The 17071-nt window shown below is 40.1% G+C and overlaps 1 protein-coding gene across 8 annotated transcripts in view; it reads right to left on the reverse strand.

Moving 5' to 3' along the window:
* The window catches only part of ATP9B (ATPase phospholipid transporting 9B (putative)), a 222553-nt gene that overhangs the window by 69028 nt on the left and 136454 nt on the right, over window positions 1-17071 (reverse strand). For all 8 annotated transcript variants that reach the window (XR_009697425.1, XR_009697424.1, XM_061170374.1 and 5 more), the window contains one exon: window positions 9684-9844. Coding sequence is in view for 6 of the 8 variants with exons in the window: in XM_061170374.1 (XP_061026357.1) it covers window positions 9684-9844 (161 nt within the window). In the remaining 2 variants the exon portion in view is untranslated. The remainder of the gene's footprint in view (window positions 1-9683; window positions 9845-17071) is intronic.

The raw sequence follows: 17071 nt of genomic DNA on the forward strand, positions 1-17071 counted from the left end.
TACTGTATAATTTTTTTTTTAATTCTTAAAAGAAATAAAGAACTGAGTAGATAGTGAGAAATTTCTGGACTAAATCCAAATCAGCTACCAGAGAGGTCAGGGACCATACGATCTCCTTTGCCCTGAGAGCACACGCCCTCCCCAAGAGTTTGGACTTTCTCTTCCATAGTCCATCTGTGCAAGGAGCAAAAGTAAAGACCAGGAACATCGAAAGGTGGAGGTCCAACAAGAGGGCCTCCTTCCCATGACGGGCGGGGCCGTGAAGCGCTAACTCTCAAACTGAGGGAGAACCTGGACCACGGCACCTACACGTGGAGATGGAGCCAGGCTCACATTTCCTGAACAATTCAGTAACTGTGAACCTTGAACTTGGATGAAGATGTTCCAAGACAGGCAGTACCTCCAAGTACACAGTTTAGAAGCAGGGTATTTGTCTTGGAAAAACATACTTTCATCTTTTATTTCAAATGATTCCTATAGTTAGCTTTTAAAACATAATTGCAAACAAACAAACAAAACCCAAATAAACCACAGCACAACACAACAGCAAACACCACACAGTACACAGTCAAACAACATACCATGAACAAGAGCCACAAGGAAAAAATACAAGAGAACAAAACTGCGAAAGGCATCAGATATTACACATGACAGACACAAACTATAAAACACCTGGATACACGAGAACAATTAGAAGAATATTTGCATGGAATAGGCAAATATAAAAATGAAATAGTCAATGTGATACAGAAATTGAATAAAATTTTTAGAACTAAAAAAATACCAATAACTGAAATTAAGAAACTGATTGGTTTAATAGCTGATTAGACACAGCCAAAGATGAAATTAGTGACTTGGAAGACAGGGCACTAGGAATATTATTTATTAATAGAATAAAGCACAGAGACAAAAAGGTGGGAAATACAAAAGTAAAAACAGGAGAAACAAAGGGTACAGTGTGGATATCTAACCAACCTTGAAAGAGAGGTGACAAAATAGGGCAAAGGCAGTATTTAAAAAGACAAACTAAGAATTTTCTTGGATGAATGAAAGAAACCTATCTACAGATTCAAGAATAAACATTCATCTAGACATTATATCAGAGAGCAGGACACCAACAACAGAGAGAAAATCTGAAAGAGGCTGGAAGGGTCACAGGGGAGTAAGACTTAAATGACAGCCAGTAGACAGCAGCCATGGAAGCCAAAAGAGAGTAAAATAATCATGACAACTTAGAAATCTATGCACAGGTGAAACTATTCTTCAAGAAGAAAAGCCAAGCAAAAATCTAGAGAGTTCCCAACAAAGACCAGCACTAAACAAAAACTAAAAAAATAAATTTCTGACAGAAGGAAAATTATTCTACATGGAAGGTGTGAAATGCAAGAAGAAGAACAAAACATGGATAAACCAAAATTAAGAGGGAATCTGTAGGGACTTCCCTGGCAGTCCAGTGGTTAAGACTCTGCGCTCCCAATGCAGGGGGTCCAGGTTCGGTCCCTGGTCGGGGAACTGGATCCCACATGCATGCCGCAACTGGGAGTTCGCATGCCGCAGCTGATGTCTGCATGCTGCAACTAAGAAGTCTGCATGTCGCAACTAAATATCTCTCATGCCGCAACGAAGATCCTGAGTGCCACAACTAAGACCCAGCACAACCAAAATAAATAAATAAATAAATATTTTTTTAAAAAGAGGGAATGTGTAAAACAGTAATATCTTGGAGTTTAAGAATAACTACAATTAGAATAAATGACAAAAATGGATTAGGTCAGAAGGGGTAAATGGAGTTAAACACTTCTAAGGTGACATGCAAAGAAAATGATTACCTTTAGACTTTGAGAAATTAAGAATGTTTTTAATTTCTAGGATAAATACTAAAAGAACAGAAACTGCTTATAAAACTTACAAACTACTAGAAAAAAAAGTGGAATTATAAAAATAATAAATAAAATGGTAAGAAAGGAGAAAAAATATAGAATAGTTAAGTCACATTAAAAGCACAATATAAAATGATAGATTTAAACTAAAAATATAAGGGTATTAAAATAATTGTGTATGCACTAAATAGTCAAAAATTATGGGAGTAGATAAAAATTAAACTTTATGCTATTTACAAGAGACACATATAAATATAATTACACAGAAAAGTTGAGAGTACAAAGATGGAAGAAGACATGCCAAGCAAATTAAAGCCAGCTGGCATTACTATATTAACATAAAACAAAGTAGAATTCAATGCAAAAAGCTTTAGCGGAGATAAAGTCATTTTGTAATGAGAAAATGCCTAATTCAGCAGAAATATATAGCAATTTAAATTTGTATACAAGAGGGAGGGGATATGGGGATATATGTATACATATAGCTGATTCACTTCGTTATACAGCAGAAACTAACACAACACTGTAAAGCAACTATACTCCAATAAAGATGTTAAAAAAAAAATATGGTATTTACAAAAAAAATTTGTGAATACCAAAAACAGACAGAATTCCAAGGAAAAATAGATGAATTCACAATACTGATCGGAGATTTTAGCACAACCCTCAGTAACTGTTAGAAAAGGTAAAGAACAAAATCAAGCAGGGGTACAGAGAAACTGAAAAACAAGATGAACAATCTTGACCTAATGGACATATGAAACACTGCAGCCAACAATTCAGATTCCACGTTCTTTTCAAGCACACAGCGAATGTTTACAAAAACCAACTAAATATCAGGCCCTATAACTAGTCTCAACATATTTCATAGATCTGAAATAATGAATGCTATGTTTTCTGACAACAATGCAATTAAGTCAAATATGAACAAAGACATACTTAGAAAAGTCAAATATGGTTGTAAACTAAGAAATAACTTTGTAATAACTATGGGTCAAAGAAGAAATCACAATGGAGATTTTAAAATATTCTGTAGTTGACAATAACAAAAACACTATACATATGAAAACTTTTAGGATGCAGCCAAAGTAGTACTTACAGAGAAATTTATAGCCTCAACTGCATATATTCAAAAAGGGGAAAAAACGTGAAAACTAGTGAATTAAGCATCTATCTGAAGAAGTAAGAATAGTACAAACCAAAGAAGGTAGGAGGAAAGAAATAAGGTAAGGTAACATTAATAAAATAGAAAAATACTATATAGCATAGAAAATCAATAAACTCAACCTTCAGACTGCTAAAGTTGACAAACCACTGGAAGACTAATCAAGAAAAAAAAGAGAAAGGGCAGAAATAAGTATCAAGAATGAAGAAGATCAGGGCTTCCCTGGTGGCGCAGTGGTTGAGAGGCTGCCTGCTAATGCAGGGGTCACGGGTTCGAGCCCTGGTCTGGGAAGATCCCACATGCCGTGGAGCAACTAGGCCCGTGAGCCACAACTACTGAGCCTGTGCGTCTGGAGCCTGTGCTCCGCAACAAGAGAGGCCGTGACAGTGAGAGGCCCGCGCACCGCGATGAAGAGTGGCCCCCGCTTGCCGCAACTAGAGAAAGCCCTAGCACAGAAATGAAGACCCAACATAGCAATCAATCAATCAATAAATCTTAAAAAAAAAGAAAAGAATGAAGAACATCAATATCACAGATCCTACATATAAGAAGAGATAACAAGAAAACACTATTAACAAAATTTAATTTAAAAAATTTGAGGGCTTCCCTGGTGGCGCAGTGGTTAAGAATCTGCCTGCCAATGTAGCGGTCACGGGTCCTGGTCCCGGAAGATCCCACATACCGCGGAGCAACTAAGCCCGTGCCTGCAACTACTGAGCCTGCACTCTACAGCCCACGTGCCACAACTACTGAGCCCACATGCCACAACTACTGAAGCCCACGCACCTAGAGACCGTGCTCCGCAACAAGAGAAGCCACCGCAATGAGAAGCCCGTGCACCACAAGGAAGAGTAGCCCCCACTCACCACAACTAGAGAAAGCCCGCAGCAACGAAGACCCAACGCAGCCAAAAATAAATTAAATAAATTATTTTAGAAATTTCAATATTTAGGTACAGTTGACATACTTCTTGAAAACCATAACTTTTCCAAAACTGACTCAATTTTCTCAAGAGGAAATTAAAAGCCTGAAAGCAGCTTCTCTAACTCTTTAAAGTTAACTATTTAAACTGTAACTATTTAAGAAATATATTTAAACTAGTAAAGAAATCAACTCTGTCAAACATCTTTCCACAACAAAAAGTTCAGGCTGACATGGCCTCCTTGATGTAAATATGTCCAAGGAATAAATAATTACAATTTTAAACAAAAATATTTTAGAGAAGACTCATGAATATATTTTATGAGAATAGCATAATCTTGATACTAATCACCAAAAGAATGTGAGAAGGAAAGTTATAAGTCAATCTCACTCATGTAAACCAATGCAAAAATTTCACAAAAATTACAAGCAAATGGAACCTAGTAATACCTGAAGGCGTATTATACCATGAGCAAGTTGTGTTTTTTCCCCCAAAGAATACAAGGTAGGTATAGCATTAGAGAGTCAATCAGTTTAATTTAGCATATTAATATATTAAAGAAGAAAAATTTAAGATGAAAAATCATCTCAATAGATTTAGTAGAAGTATTTTTTAAATGATATGAATGATTTAAAAACAACATTTAGCAAATAGAGGTAGAAAAAACTTCCATTATATATTATAGAAAAGGGGTTCTGTAAAAACTTGTAGCATCCTTACTGATGAAATGTTGAAAGTTTTGCCTTTCACATTGGAAACAAGAGAAGAATGTCCATTATCATTACTTCTACTTAAGGTTACACTATAAATCATTACTATGGTGAGAAGGGAAAGAAAGAAATGGTGCAAAAAATTGAAAGAAAGAAAGCTGTCATTATCTACTGATTATCTACTGATTACAGAGAAAATCCAATAGATTCCAGACTAATAATTAAAATCAATAAAGTTTTACCAAAATTGATGGATTCAATCATTTTATAGAAATCCGCTTTATTTCTCCATACCAGCAACAAATATATAGGAAACAGTTCTTTCAAAAAACAGTATTTATTAACAGCATTTAAAACATACCAAATATCTAATAATAGCTCTAACAAAATTTGTGCAAGATTCCTATGGAAATTTTTTTAAATGTTGAGATGTTAGAGAAGACCTAAAATGATTAAGAGATATGCCAGATTCGTGGTTTGGAAGATTTAATATTAAATGGAAATGACCAAGGAAAGCAAACATGGAGGAAGGACTTGTTTTTATCAAATACTGACTTATTATAAGGGCTTATGAACTAAGGCACTTTGTTATTTGGTCAGGAAAACACAACCAGACCAGAACAGGGGACCCAAAACAGACCTGTGCATATATGAAAACTTAGTATGTGACAGAGGGGGCTCTAGATCATTGGGGAAAAGAGTGTTTTCTGTAAAGGGTGCTAAAACGACCGGTGTGCGAAAAATATGTGAAAATACTACTTCACACCATTAAAAAAACAACAAACAACTAGAAAAAGAACAAAAACACTTCCAGTGGTAAAAGATAAAACTGATAAACTTTGAGAAGTTAACACTGGAGGACAGCTTCACCATCCTGGAGTAGAGGAGGATTTCTTAAAGATACAGAGACTGAAAGCCAGCAACAAAATAGAACTATAAATTTGACTATGTAAAATTAACAATTTTATTTATAATTTCACCCCCGGGTGAGTAAAAATTCAAGCTAGAGATTGAGAAAGATTATTAGCAAAACCGAGAACTGAAAAAGTACTAACATCCAGAACACATAAGTAACTACAAACTGCCCAGCAAGGCAGATTCCATAAGGTTTCAAGAGCTGAGAATAATTCTCTGTGACGGGATGTTCCACCCTCTGGACTCACAGCTCCACAGCCCTCTGCCTGGCCCATGCCAGCTCTGGCCTCTGAGTTATTCTTCCTTTTCCAAAATGCAGCACATGTTTACAGCTAGGAGGCTCTATCAGCCCATCTTCAGCCTGCAGAATCTGGGATTCTGACACACATGTTTACAGCTAGGAGGCTCTATCAGCCCATCTTCAGCAGAATCTGGGATTCTCACAGGCTTCTTATCTTGTCCTGTCTCTGTCCCTCCCAGTCCGAGCTGGCAGTGTTACTGCTGGTATAACATTCTCAAAACCTCTGTGGGGCTCTCGCGTGTGTCATGGGGGTCCACACGTCCACACAAAAGGCTCCTCCACAGGTCTCTGCTGGACAACCCCATCTATTCCTCGCTTCTGCTGAGATGGCTAAGTGGATCCATGAGTACCACACCTAAACTCTTCAGCAAAAGGCTGTCCAGTCACACCCTTGGACTTCTCTCCTGTGCATGCTTCCTAAACGCTGAATCTTCTAATATTAGCATCTTCTGCAACCTGGATAGGCTGCAAATTTCCCAAGCCATCAATACCTGAATATCATTCCTAGGTCTAAGTAAGGTTGAAACTACTCTTTTCCCCAAGGATGCTTCCTGGAAAATGAGGCCTTACTGAAAATATCTGGTAAGTTAGCTCAAACTTGTAAAATGTCGCAGAAAGGGCACCTGACTTGTAAATAACTTGACAAAAATCTCCTAAGAATCTTCCTTCAATAAAACTTCAGGAAAGTTAATTCCAACTTCGGAAGCGAATTTTGTAGCTGTGTAGCTAACGTTTTCGACACTCCCTTCTTGGTGTGCTGACCAAGCAGAGCTCTGAGCAGGGCACCAGGCGCTGCCCCGGGCGGTCAGACGGTGGAACGTGCGTGTGGGCATTTCCCTGGCAAGCCTGCACACCCGCTGATCCGGCCGCCCGACCTACAGAAAATGAGAGGAAAACTGCCTCCCAAGCCACACAAGCTCTCATCGACATCAGCGTTTACACAAGGACACCCTATCGGCAAGAGGTTCTCAAGTGTTGCTCGGAAGGAATGCGCTATCGCCTCGTGGAACACCATCGTGCTTGTACTGCCCACGTCCGCCTCACGTGGCTAAACCCTCCCTGACCCAGCACTGGCAAGACGGTTGTTCCTGACCAACGAGACTGTTATGCAGCATTTTAACGTGTATGCGCAAAGAACATAATCATTAGAGACACGTAACTGCAAGTTGCTGACTTCAGGGAATTTGACATGCCCCGTAAAGTGTTCTGATCGTTTGCTTTGTGCTATCAGTGACACAACGATCTAAGGAACATACATTCACTTTAGAGTTACAGGAGTTACGTCTTGTACTATTTTCCTTGAAAGACAAAGTAAACTGGACCAGGTGACTCAAACATCTTTAGTTCTGTAGAGAATTTCTATGAAACAGCTTTTCTTTCTTAAGCTGGAAAAGCCTTTTAAGAGTGTTAGGTCAGACAGATGTAGAGAACAAATGTATGGACACCAAGAGGGTAAAGTGGTGGGGGATGGTGGTGGTGGTGTGATGAATTGGGCGATTGGGATTGACATGTAGACACTAATGTGTATAAAGTTGATGACTAATAAGAACCTCCTGTATAAAAAAATAAATAAAATAAAATTCAAAAAGAAAAAAGAGTGTTAGGTCAGTAGAAGAAAAAGCACTTTACTTTTCAGAATTGTGTATTTTGCAAAACAAACAAAAAATTTTAATCTATTCTTTATTAAATGCAGAAGCATATTTAGTAAATACTAAAAGTATTGCTACTCATATTTTAATGGAAACTTTGCAATGGAAAAACAAACTTGGTTGAATCAAATATAAGCCTTAAGCCCCTAACTCAGTGTCCTCTATACTTTTTACATTTTATGGTTTTCATCCCTTCTGCTAAATCTGTATAATTGCATTCTCAGACTGTGAAAAAAAAGGAAAAGTATCGTGCTGAAGTAGGCATGAGATATTATGGAGCTAAACAGAGGTACAGTCATAATTCTGTCTAGTATAAGTCTCTCCAAGCTTGACCGAACATGTTACCCTAAATATAAAATTGTTGATAGAAAAACTAGAACAAGCCAGATTTGCAGAAAGCCTTGTACCTTTCTCATTTTGTAATCAGACTTTTTTTTTTTTTTTTTTGGCCACACCATGCAGCACATGGGATCTGAGTTCCCTGACCAGGGATTGAACCTGTGCCCCCTGCAGTGGAAGCACAGAGTATTAACCACTGGACTGCCAGGAAAGTCCCATATAATCAGACTTTTTAAAAGGATACACAATGCATGCACTCCGATGTTCACTGCAGCACTATTTACAACAGCCAGGACATGGAAGCAACCTAAACGTCCATCAACAGATAAATGGATAAAGAAGATGTGGTACGTATATACAATGGAATATTACTCAGCCATAAAAAGGAACGGAATAGTGCCATTTGCAGAGATGTGGATGGACCTAGAGACTGGCATACAGAGTGAAGTAAGTCAGAAAGAGAAAAACAAATATTGTATAATATCACTTATATGTGAAATCTAGAAAAATGGTACAGACAAACTTATTTGCAAAGCAGAAATAGAAACACAGACGTAGAGAACAAACTTACGGTTACCAAGGGGGAAGTGGGGGTGGGATGAACTGGGAGATTGGGAGTGACATATATACACTATTGATACTACGTATAAAACAGATAACTAACCAGAACCTGCTGTATAGCACAGGAAACTCTTAAAAAAAAAAAAAGGATATACAGACTGACATTGTCAGTTTACTAAAGAAAGAAAGAAGTCAAAGAGAATTTAAAAAAATAAAGAGAATAAATACAGAGAATTAAATGAAATATTAAAAAAATAAAATTTGAATATTGTTCAATGGTTTCTATCAGTTAAAGATAGAAGTGCCCCAGAAACAAGAAGGAAGAGAGTTCTTACTTGGCCTTTCGCATCGTACAACAGAAATAGTAGTGAAGTGACACCACATAACATTTCAGAACTGATACAAGCAACAGAAACGAAGAAAAACAAGATTAATGAAAGCAAAGGAAAAAACCCTGGGAATTCCCAAGAAAAAAAGATGTGCTTAAGAGCTATGGGAATAGGAGCTGTCTGTTGGCAGCTGCAGAAGGACAGGCGGGAAGGACTGTGTTAACAGCTAAGATGGGCAGTGCTGACCCTGAGACTCAGCCCCAGGAGGCCGGCTGAGCTGGCACTGCGCGGGGCTCGCAGTGGGGTTCACATGGGGCTGTGGGGTTCACACCAGGGTCAGTGGGCTTCACACCAGGGTCAGTGGAGTTCACACCAGGGTCAGTGTAGTTCACACCAGGGGACAATGGGGTTCACACCAGGGTCAGTAGGCTTCACACCAGGGTCAGTGGGGTTCACACCAGGGTCAGTGGGCTTCACACCAGGGGACAATGGGGTTCACACCAGGGTCAGTGGGCTTCACAGCAGGGTCAGTGGGGTTCACACCAGGGTCAGCGGGGTTCACACCAGGGTCAGTGGGGTTCACACCAGGGTCAGTGGGGTTCACACCAGGGGCCAGGGCTCAGAGCAGGCAGCAGGGTCCCGAGCTCAGGCCTTCTGGCACTGAGAGCCGCAGCGGCCGAGGGTAACACAGTGGGCCGCGCGTGGCCTTCTTTCCCCGGGAGTTACAGGCTCACGTTCACTTCTCAGGAGTCAGTGCAGGCAATGAGTGAGAAGTGGCTATGGTTAGGGTCAGTCCTGGTTCTTCCCTCTTTAGTTCTAGGTGGGTCATTTCTTTCACACTGAGAACAATACATTCAATAACATCATATTCAATGAAACCAGACATCAGTTTTTCTTCATTCTTAAACCCACCTTATGGGAATGATGTAGGAGAAGAGCAGGAGAAAGCGGAAGAGACTGCGGTACCAGGGACCTGAGAATCCCTGCAAGGTCACCATGACAACCGAGAGGGCAACCAACGCCAAAAACAGCGCTTTGGTCAGCTGATTGAGCTCAAGGTCCAGCAAACCAACCTGAAAGGAAATGAAGAGTTAGGACAGAACCACATTCTTAAATTTTCTTTTGTACTAGCCTTTATTATACTGAAATACAAAAATGTCTTAACTTTACATTTTCTTCTGAAAACTTCTCCTGACGTTCACAGTTCTTCCTGAAAAGCCTTTTAGAGATTTAGGGAGAATTTCTGAAAATGACTCACGGTCCCCAGAGCATTTCCAGAAAGAGTCTACTGAGAAAACACGAGTCCTGAGTATCCATCCAACCACAAAAAACTCGGATACTTTCTCTAGATGATGAGGTTACGACCAGCAACTGAACAAAAGGGGACGCGGGAAGAGAGCCGCATGGACGGCCTGGCAGCCCGGCCAGTTCTTCCAGGAGCACACGCGCCTTTTCCTCTGCACGTGCCACGTCAGGGAATCACTTAGGACTTTCTTCAGAACAGGACAGTATGTCTGTCATCCCTCTCTGCCAAGAGCCTCCCTGGAAAGAACTTCTCTTAATTAAGAAGAAAAGCAACAGGTGGAGTAGTTAGCCTGCAATGACAACTTGTTAATTTGCAGAAGTCCTGGACTTTAGGTCCTCCCACACAACACTCCAATTCATCCTGTGGGTCATTTACCAGCTGAGCAAAACGTGAGGGAAAACTATGTCAATAAGAATTAGTTCCTTTTTTGTGTGCATTCTGTGTGGGATCTTGGGGACAGTAAGAACGAGATACCCAAGCACCGTCCATTCTACAAGTGAAGAGAACACAGCTCTTCTGAAGCACGCAGCTTCGATTTCAAGCCCCGGCACCTCCACCAAGTCCTGCTCCGTGCTTAGTGTCACTGCTGAAAGACTACCGTGCAATGCGGCGCGGGGGGCAGAGAGGAGCGGGGAGGGCGGTGCCGGGCTTTGCAGAAGGGCTTTAGAGCCACAAAGAGGACAAGTGACGCTGTACGGCAGTTCAGATCCCTCAAGACTCCGTGTTTGGGCTAGTTTGAATGCTGGCTCTGCCACGTGGCTGCATAACCTTGGGCACGCTGAGCATCAATTTTCCCATCTGTAAAATGGGCTGTAACATGTCTTCCTGACAGGACCTGGGGGGGAAAGAGATGACGCACAGCACAGGGAGTACAGCTTCTGGTATAGAGCAAGCCTACATGCATGCTATGACTACTCTCATTACTATTATCATTGTTATTATTATTAAAAACCTGGATATGAATCTCTGTTTACTAACTGTGTGACCTTGGGGAATGTTCTTACACTCTTTAAGCCTCACTCTCCTCCTCTGTAAACTGGTGTTACCCATCTCCTAACAGAGGTGCCTGGAGCAGCCCAAACAATGTGGCAAAGCTCACTGTCACTACTGGTCACCCTCAGGCCAGGGCACAGCAGGTGTTTAACAGAACTGCTTATTCGTAATTTATATGACACTAGCAGAAGACTGAATCCTATCAGGTTATCCATCTGCCGCCTGAGTTTCTCCTGAAACTGGCACAAATTTCTCCTGAATCTGGTACAAATTCTGGAGAAATTTAAAAAGAAAACATGATTATCAAAACTTTGATAAAATAAATGGGATACTATTATTCTCAAATTTAAAACTTTTATAATTACTAACCTACTTAATACCAGTTTATTTTGGAGTGCCTTTTGAATACCATGTCTTTGGCCAATAAAAAGCGAGCCTTTTACACACTTCACTATTTAGTTTATATCTGGTTTTGATTAGGGTTTGCCACAAAGCCTCATGAGAACGTTAGAACCTGTAGTTACAAAGAAAGCACAAAACTTTGTCAGAAAACCCAGTAAGTGCAGCAGTGAAGAAAATTCATTCATTATACAAGCAAGTTTAAATACCTACTACATTTTTTGCTAAACTCTAAGGTTATGAAAAATGAGTAAACTATGAAATTTTACCCTACAAGAAACAGCCAATCTAGTAGGAAGTATAAGGCGAACAGCAGTAATATATCCTGTAAAAGAGAAATCTTCTCTAACCAAGCTTATGGATGAAGTCACTTCTTAGAGCTGCCACTCATCAGCACTGCTGTTGGTTGACACCTCACGGCCTTTAGAAGGCTCCAGAAACCATGGGAATGACAACAAGGACCCAGAAGCAACAACGCTGAAAGTCTGTCTAGCGCACTCGCCCTACCTCCACACCAAACCCGACACTGCAGGGTCTGCACGGTGGGCTGGGAGCCACGGGTCCCCACCTGCAAGGGCCCAGGGGGTGGGAGCGGGGCCAGGGGCAAGACGGCTCTGCAGAGTCTGCGCCTCCAGGCCCCACCCCACCACAAGGCCCCACCCCCACTAAGTCCCTCCCCTCACCAGGCCCCTCCTCTCCACCGCCGCCACCGCGGCAGGCCCCGCCCCTCCAAACCACCCCCACAGAGGACCCACCCCTCCAAAGCCCTGCCCTCCTCAGGCCCCGCCCCCTCGCCTGGGACACGTGGTCTCCTGTGGTCGCGTGCTCTTCAAACTCCGAACCCCGGAGACTTTAGGCAAGTCCTAGAGATGCGTTGTCTCCACGAGCCTGTGCGCAGATGAGACCCTTCCCGGCCGGGCTGGCCGTGTCTGCAGGGCTCTGCGGGAAGCGCCCTGCCCCCCTAGCGGTCGCTTCCAGCACAGTGACCAGGCGAGTGGGCAATGGGGCCAGCCGGTGCGGGCTCGCCACCTCTGGGCCAGGACGAGCAGCGGGAAGGACCGCGCCGACAGTTCTGGAAGCTTCCCCGGTGGAGCGGGGCTGGAGCTCCGTGAGAGCGGCGGCCGGGACCATGGCGCCTGATTTATCAACTCCATTTAAAAACCGGCAGAACCAGGACAAATACCTTGCAATTTCCGCTACTTCAACTACTATATAGTTTATGCTTGAATTATTGAGAAAAATAGGGTTTTGGATTAAAATGAAGAAAAATTAAGCCAGGGAAGTAGAGCATGTTTCAAAGCCCGGGCCCTCTGCGGTGACAAAGACGGCCTAAGTTCCAAGCCTCGCGGAGGGTCAGATGAAGTCATTACTCATTCAGTCAGGGAAAAAAGACTCAATTACCTCAACGTAAAGATGCTATCAATGAATGCAAAGTGCATATTTTACTCTATTCATCCAAATCCCATTAAAAAGTGAAAGGAATGATTTAATCTGGCCTTCCAGAGTTGGCCTTTTTTTGTAATAAAATAAAGAATCACTGTCTTGCAAAATGCATAACCACTGCCTCACACTTTCCCCTGCATCACAGCAGTGAAGGGCTGTAAGAGCTGGGACAAAACAGTCAGGAACGAGGACAAAGTTTCCTTTGAAAAAATGACCCATATAGGATGGAAACACTAGAAGCAGCCCACCGCACATTGATATTCAGCTAATTCAAAGTATTAATACCTTTCTAATTGACGAGGACACATGTGGTCAACTGCCTGACTAGTGACTATAACTAAATGTCGTCTTCACCAACCCCTTCTAATTTAAAGGACGAATGAGAGGTTTAGCAGAGAAAACACAGCTTCTCGGGAATGGGCTGTTCCCTGCTTTCTTTCAGGAGCCTTTCCTGAACTATGACTATTCTTCCCGGAACATAATTGCAGCCGAGGTATAGTACATAGTACATAGTACATAGTACATAGCATGATCTTTTTTTTTTTGGGGGGGGGGCGGTCAATTCTAACAAAGCACAGTGAGAAGAAAAGAGATACTTCAACTATTTTTTTAAAGGTCACTTTCAATTTTATACTCATTTCACTAGAACACCCTTAAAAGTTTCTTCAACTTGTCTAAAATGCAATCTGGACTCAAAAACTATTCAATATGAAAGCTAGTTAACTTTAAAGCTACAGATTCTATAAAGAAGGTGGTAGCTTGAGTTTTGATGTGAAACTCTTCTTTCTTTCAAAAATTTCCTAAAACATCTGAACAGGCCAGATACCTTTTACTATGATTTCAAAACCTTTTTACCCCTAACGTATATTACTAATCAGTTGAAGTAATTATGACTGTATAAGAAAAGGTAAGTACACTAGGAAGTAATTTTCAACATTTTTGTAATTTCCTATATTAGTAAAGCAAATTTTCTTCCACTTGTCATAATATTTGTTTGATTTGAAACAACTGTGATAACAAAATTAAATACGCTACTGGAAATTTTAATCTCCAAGGGAAAATCTGTGCATAATGTCTAAGATGCCACAATGGTTCTGGGAAGGGGCTGCTCTGGGATAATGAGCACAATAATTGCCTGTATAATCTAAAACGCTACTAATGGCAACGATCACAAATCCACTTAGCTCCTCTTTAATTTATGTACCAAGTTTTAAACAGCTAATGGTTCTCAGTAAAATAATGGTTTATACCAACAATGAAGGGTAAATACGGTATCCTCCTGCTTAATCAAGAAAAGATCAGTCAGGTTTTTTAAGGCACCCATGGACGAATGAGACCCCACCTTATCTCAGTAACACAACGCCTTTCCAGCCCGTCTCAAAGTCCCCCTAAGTCCCCAAGAAATCAATGTAGAAGTCTCGTGTTATAAAAACTTAGTAGCAGAGAAAACAAAAGGCATAAAAATACACACTGCCACCTGCTCCTCACGTGATATTACCCCTGGATCAATGTTATGTGAACATCCAAGTACTGTAAGCTTGCTTCTAAAACTCACATGTCCTTATTTGCTACGTGAAAGTATTTTCGGATAGCAAAACCATAAGATGCAAAATGTCAAAAAGCCAATTTAAACTCTTGCAGAAAGCTAAATATCATTTTAATTTGTCCTATATTTTCCCTGTAAATACATCTCAATTTGAAAAACAGAAACGCCTCCAATCTACTAGCAAATGCACTCACGACGACTCTACACAGGCAGAAATACAGCTTCACACGTGAGAGACTACTTAGGGGAAACTATAACATTACCGTTAATGTTGTTTATCTTTTAGCAGCTAAACTATTCTCGGATCAGCGCAGCAGCCCCGCATCATTCAGAATTTGGATTGTGACTACAAAACTGACATAGGGCTACTGCTTTAACCTAGTTGAAATTCCTATAAAAAAAACACATTTCTTTTAAATATCTTTGAAACAAATCGGTCCTATATTTTCTACTTTTAGTGGAATCTTAAAAATAATTAAAAAAATAAGTACAGACCTTCAATTCAAATAATTGAAACTCTTACACTAAATCTAACTCCTAAATCTTACAGCAATAACTTTTTTCCAGTTTGGAGTTTAAATTCAAAGTATTAGTTGTTTTTTTTTTTTTAAAGTGATGCGATGTAGCCCTTTTTTTCTTATTCTCCAGTTTATTTATTCATTCATCTTTGGATATGAACGCCTCAGTCCTAAGTGTCTGTCCTGCACGCAGGCGCCGCCCACCCATAGACAACTCGGCTATTATCATTTACTGCCCCAGTGATCTGCGAAATAAGAAGTGCTTCTTTTAGCCGTTCTAGTCTATTGGCTCAATAATCTGTGCTTTAAAAGCTCCCTAAATAAGTATCAGCACGATAATTCTTAATGTTATATCACCTTAATTTTTAAAAGTCAAAATCTATATTTACACAATAAACATTTAAAAGTCTATTCTGAAAGAATATTTCATATTCTACATTTTTACCTGCAAATAAATTTTGCCTGACTATTCTATATTCAGCATTTAAGGTTTCTTCCTTGCTTACCAAATAGTTATCACATAAGATATTTTTTTTTCTTGACTATTTTAACATTTAAAAAAAAAATGTGGGGACTTCCCTGGCGGTCCAGTGGTTAAGACTTCACCTTCCCATGCAGGGATGCGGGTTTGATCCCTGGTTGAGGAGCTAAGATCCCACGTACCTTGTGGCCAAAACACCAAAACATAAAAGCAGAAGCAATATTGTAACAAATTCAATAAAGACTTTGAAAATGGTCCACCTCAAAAAAATCAAAAAAAAGAAAAGAAAATGTGGTTATTATATTTTTTAGATAAACAAAAAAAGCCTTAATGCAAATCTCAGCTCCTCAACAAGGAAGTACAACCTCGTTCCATGTTAATGTGAGAAACTCAGGAGAGGGGGGACCCAGTGCAAGCCCTCACCTAGTTTACACAACCTTGGTACTGATCAGCTCCGTGTTTAGGACAATGCACGTCGTCAGATCACTCTGTCCGCTAGACACGATAAACATGTTGTTAAGGGTGAAATTATTCCTAAAATCTATAAACATATTACTTGCTGAGTTTGAAGGGGGCTTCATGAGTGCAGAATGAGGCTGTCTTCTCAAACCGTCAACCTACCAGATCATTTGAGAAATTTCAATAGTGGTTTGAGCATTTGCTATAACACATATCCACGTAACATTTTATAATCATCAAAAATGCCAGAAAATAGCACATTATCTATGAACATATGGACATACACATATACACACGTCAGGTCTGTTTTTGCAAAATGCAGACTTTTACATTCATGCAGGACAATTTGGTCAAGCCTGTTACTGTCTGACAGCCTCTGTCACAGTACAGCCTTTATTAAGGCGTAACCAGTATATTAAAAAATCATCAAATTTAAAGCAATATAGTGACTTTAAGTGGTTAGTTTAATTTTTTGTTTCTAATAATTACTATAAACTATTTCAAATAGGCTCAACTTGTGACACATCGAAGCCATGTTTAAAACAAAGATGAGTGTGCACAGATACGCAAAACGGTCTGGAAACCGTTTGGAAATTTAATTTGTACTCTATGTACACAACTACATGAAAATCCAGCACTGAATATTTCAAAGAGACCATAATTTTCTAATGTACAGTAGTTCCGGCCTTATTTTACAATAGTCCACACAGTTTATTTAAAAACCAGGGATGCAAGGAGACTACATCACACAAACCACTATCAGCCCAACACTATGCTGAATACGATTTGTGTGCACTGCTGTCATGTTTCCTGTTCATATTCCGTTGTTGCTTTTATAAAAACATTTCTCTTAGCTGGGGAGAGAAAGCAAAAGGGAAGGTGCAGTATGTTGCGGCTTCGCCAGCAGAGGGCGCTCAAGATTGTTGCTTTTTTTGTTTTTCGAATGCTGAAAGCCTGCTTTTGGTGAAAGCAGAACTTCGATCTTCAATCAGCCAATTCAGTATATATAATACAGGTTATCTTAGTTTTATTAACAAAAAAAAAGTTACCATAAATATCTATGTTGTCATGAAGAATCCAAGACAGAATTTATAGACTTTAACGTGATGAATTAATTATATTAGGGGAAATTTCCCAAATAAAAATCTACTATCA

Source organism: Eubalaena glacialis, chromosome 15 (assembly GCF_028564815.1).
Source record: "Eubalaena glacialis isolate mEubGla1 chromosome 15, mEubGla1.1.hap2.+ XY, whole genome shotgun sequence".
Lineage (NCBI taxonomy): Eukaryota > Metazoa > Chordata > Mammalia > Artiodactyla > Balaenidae > Eubalaena > Eubalaena glacialis.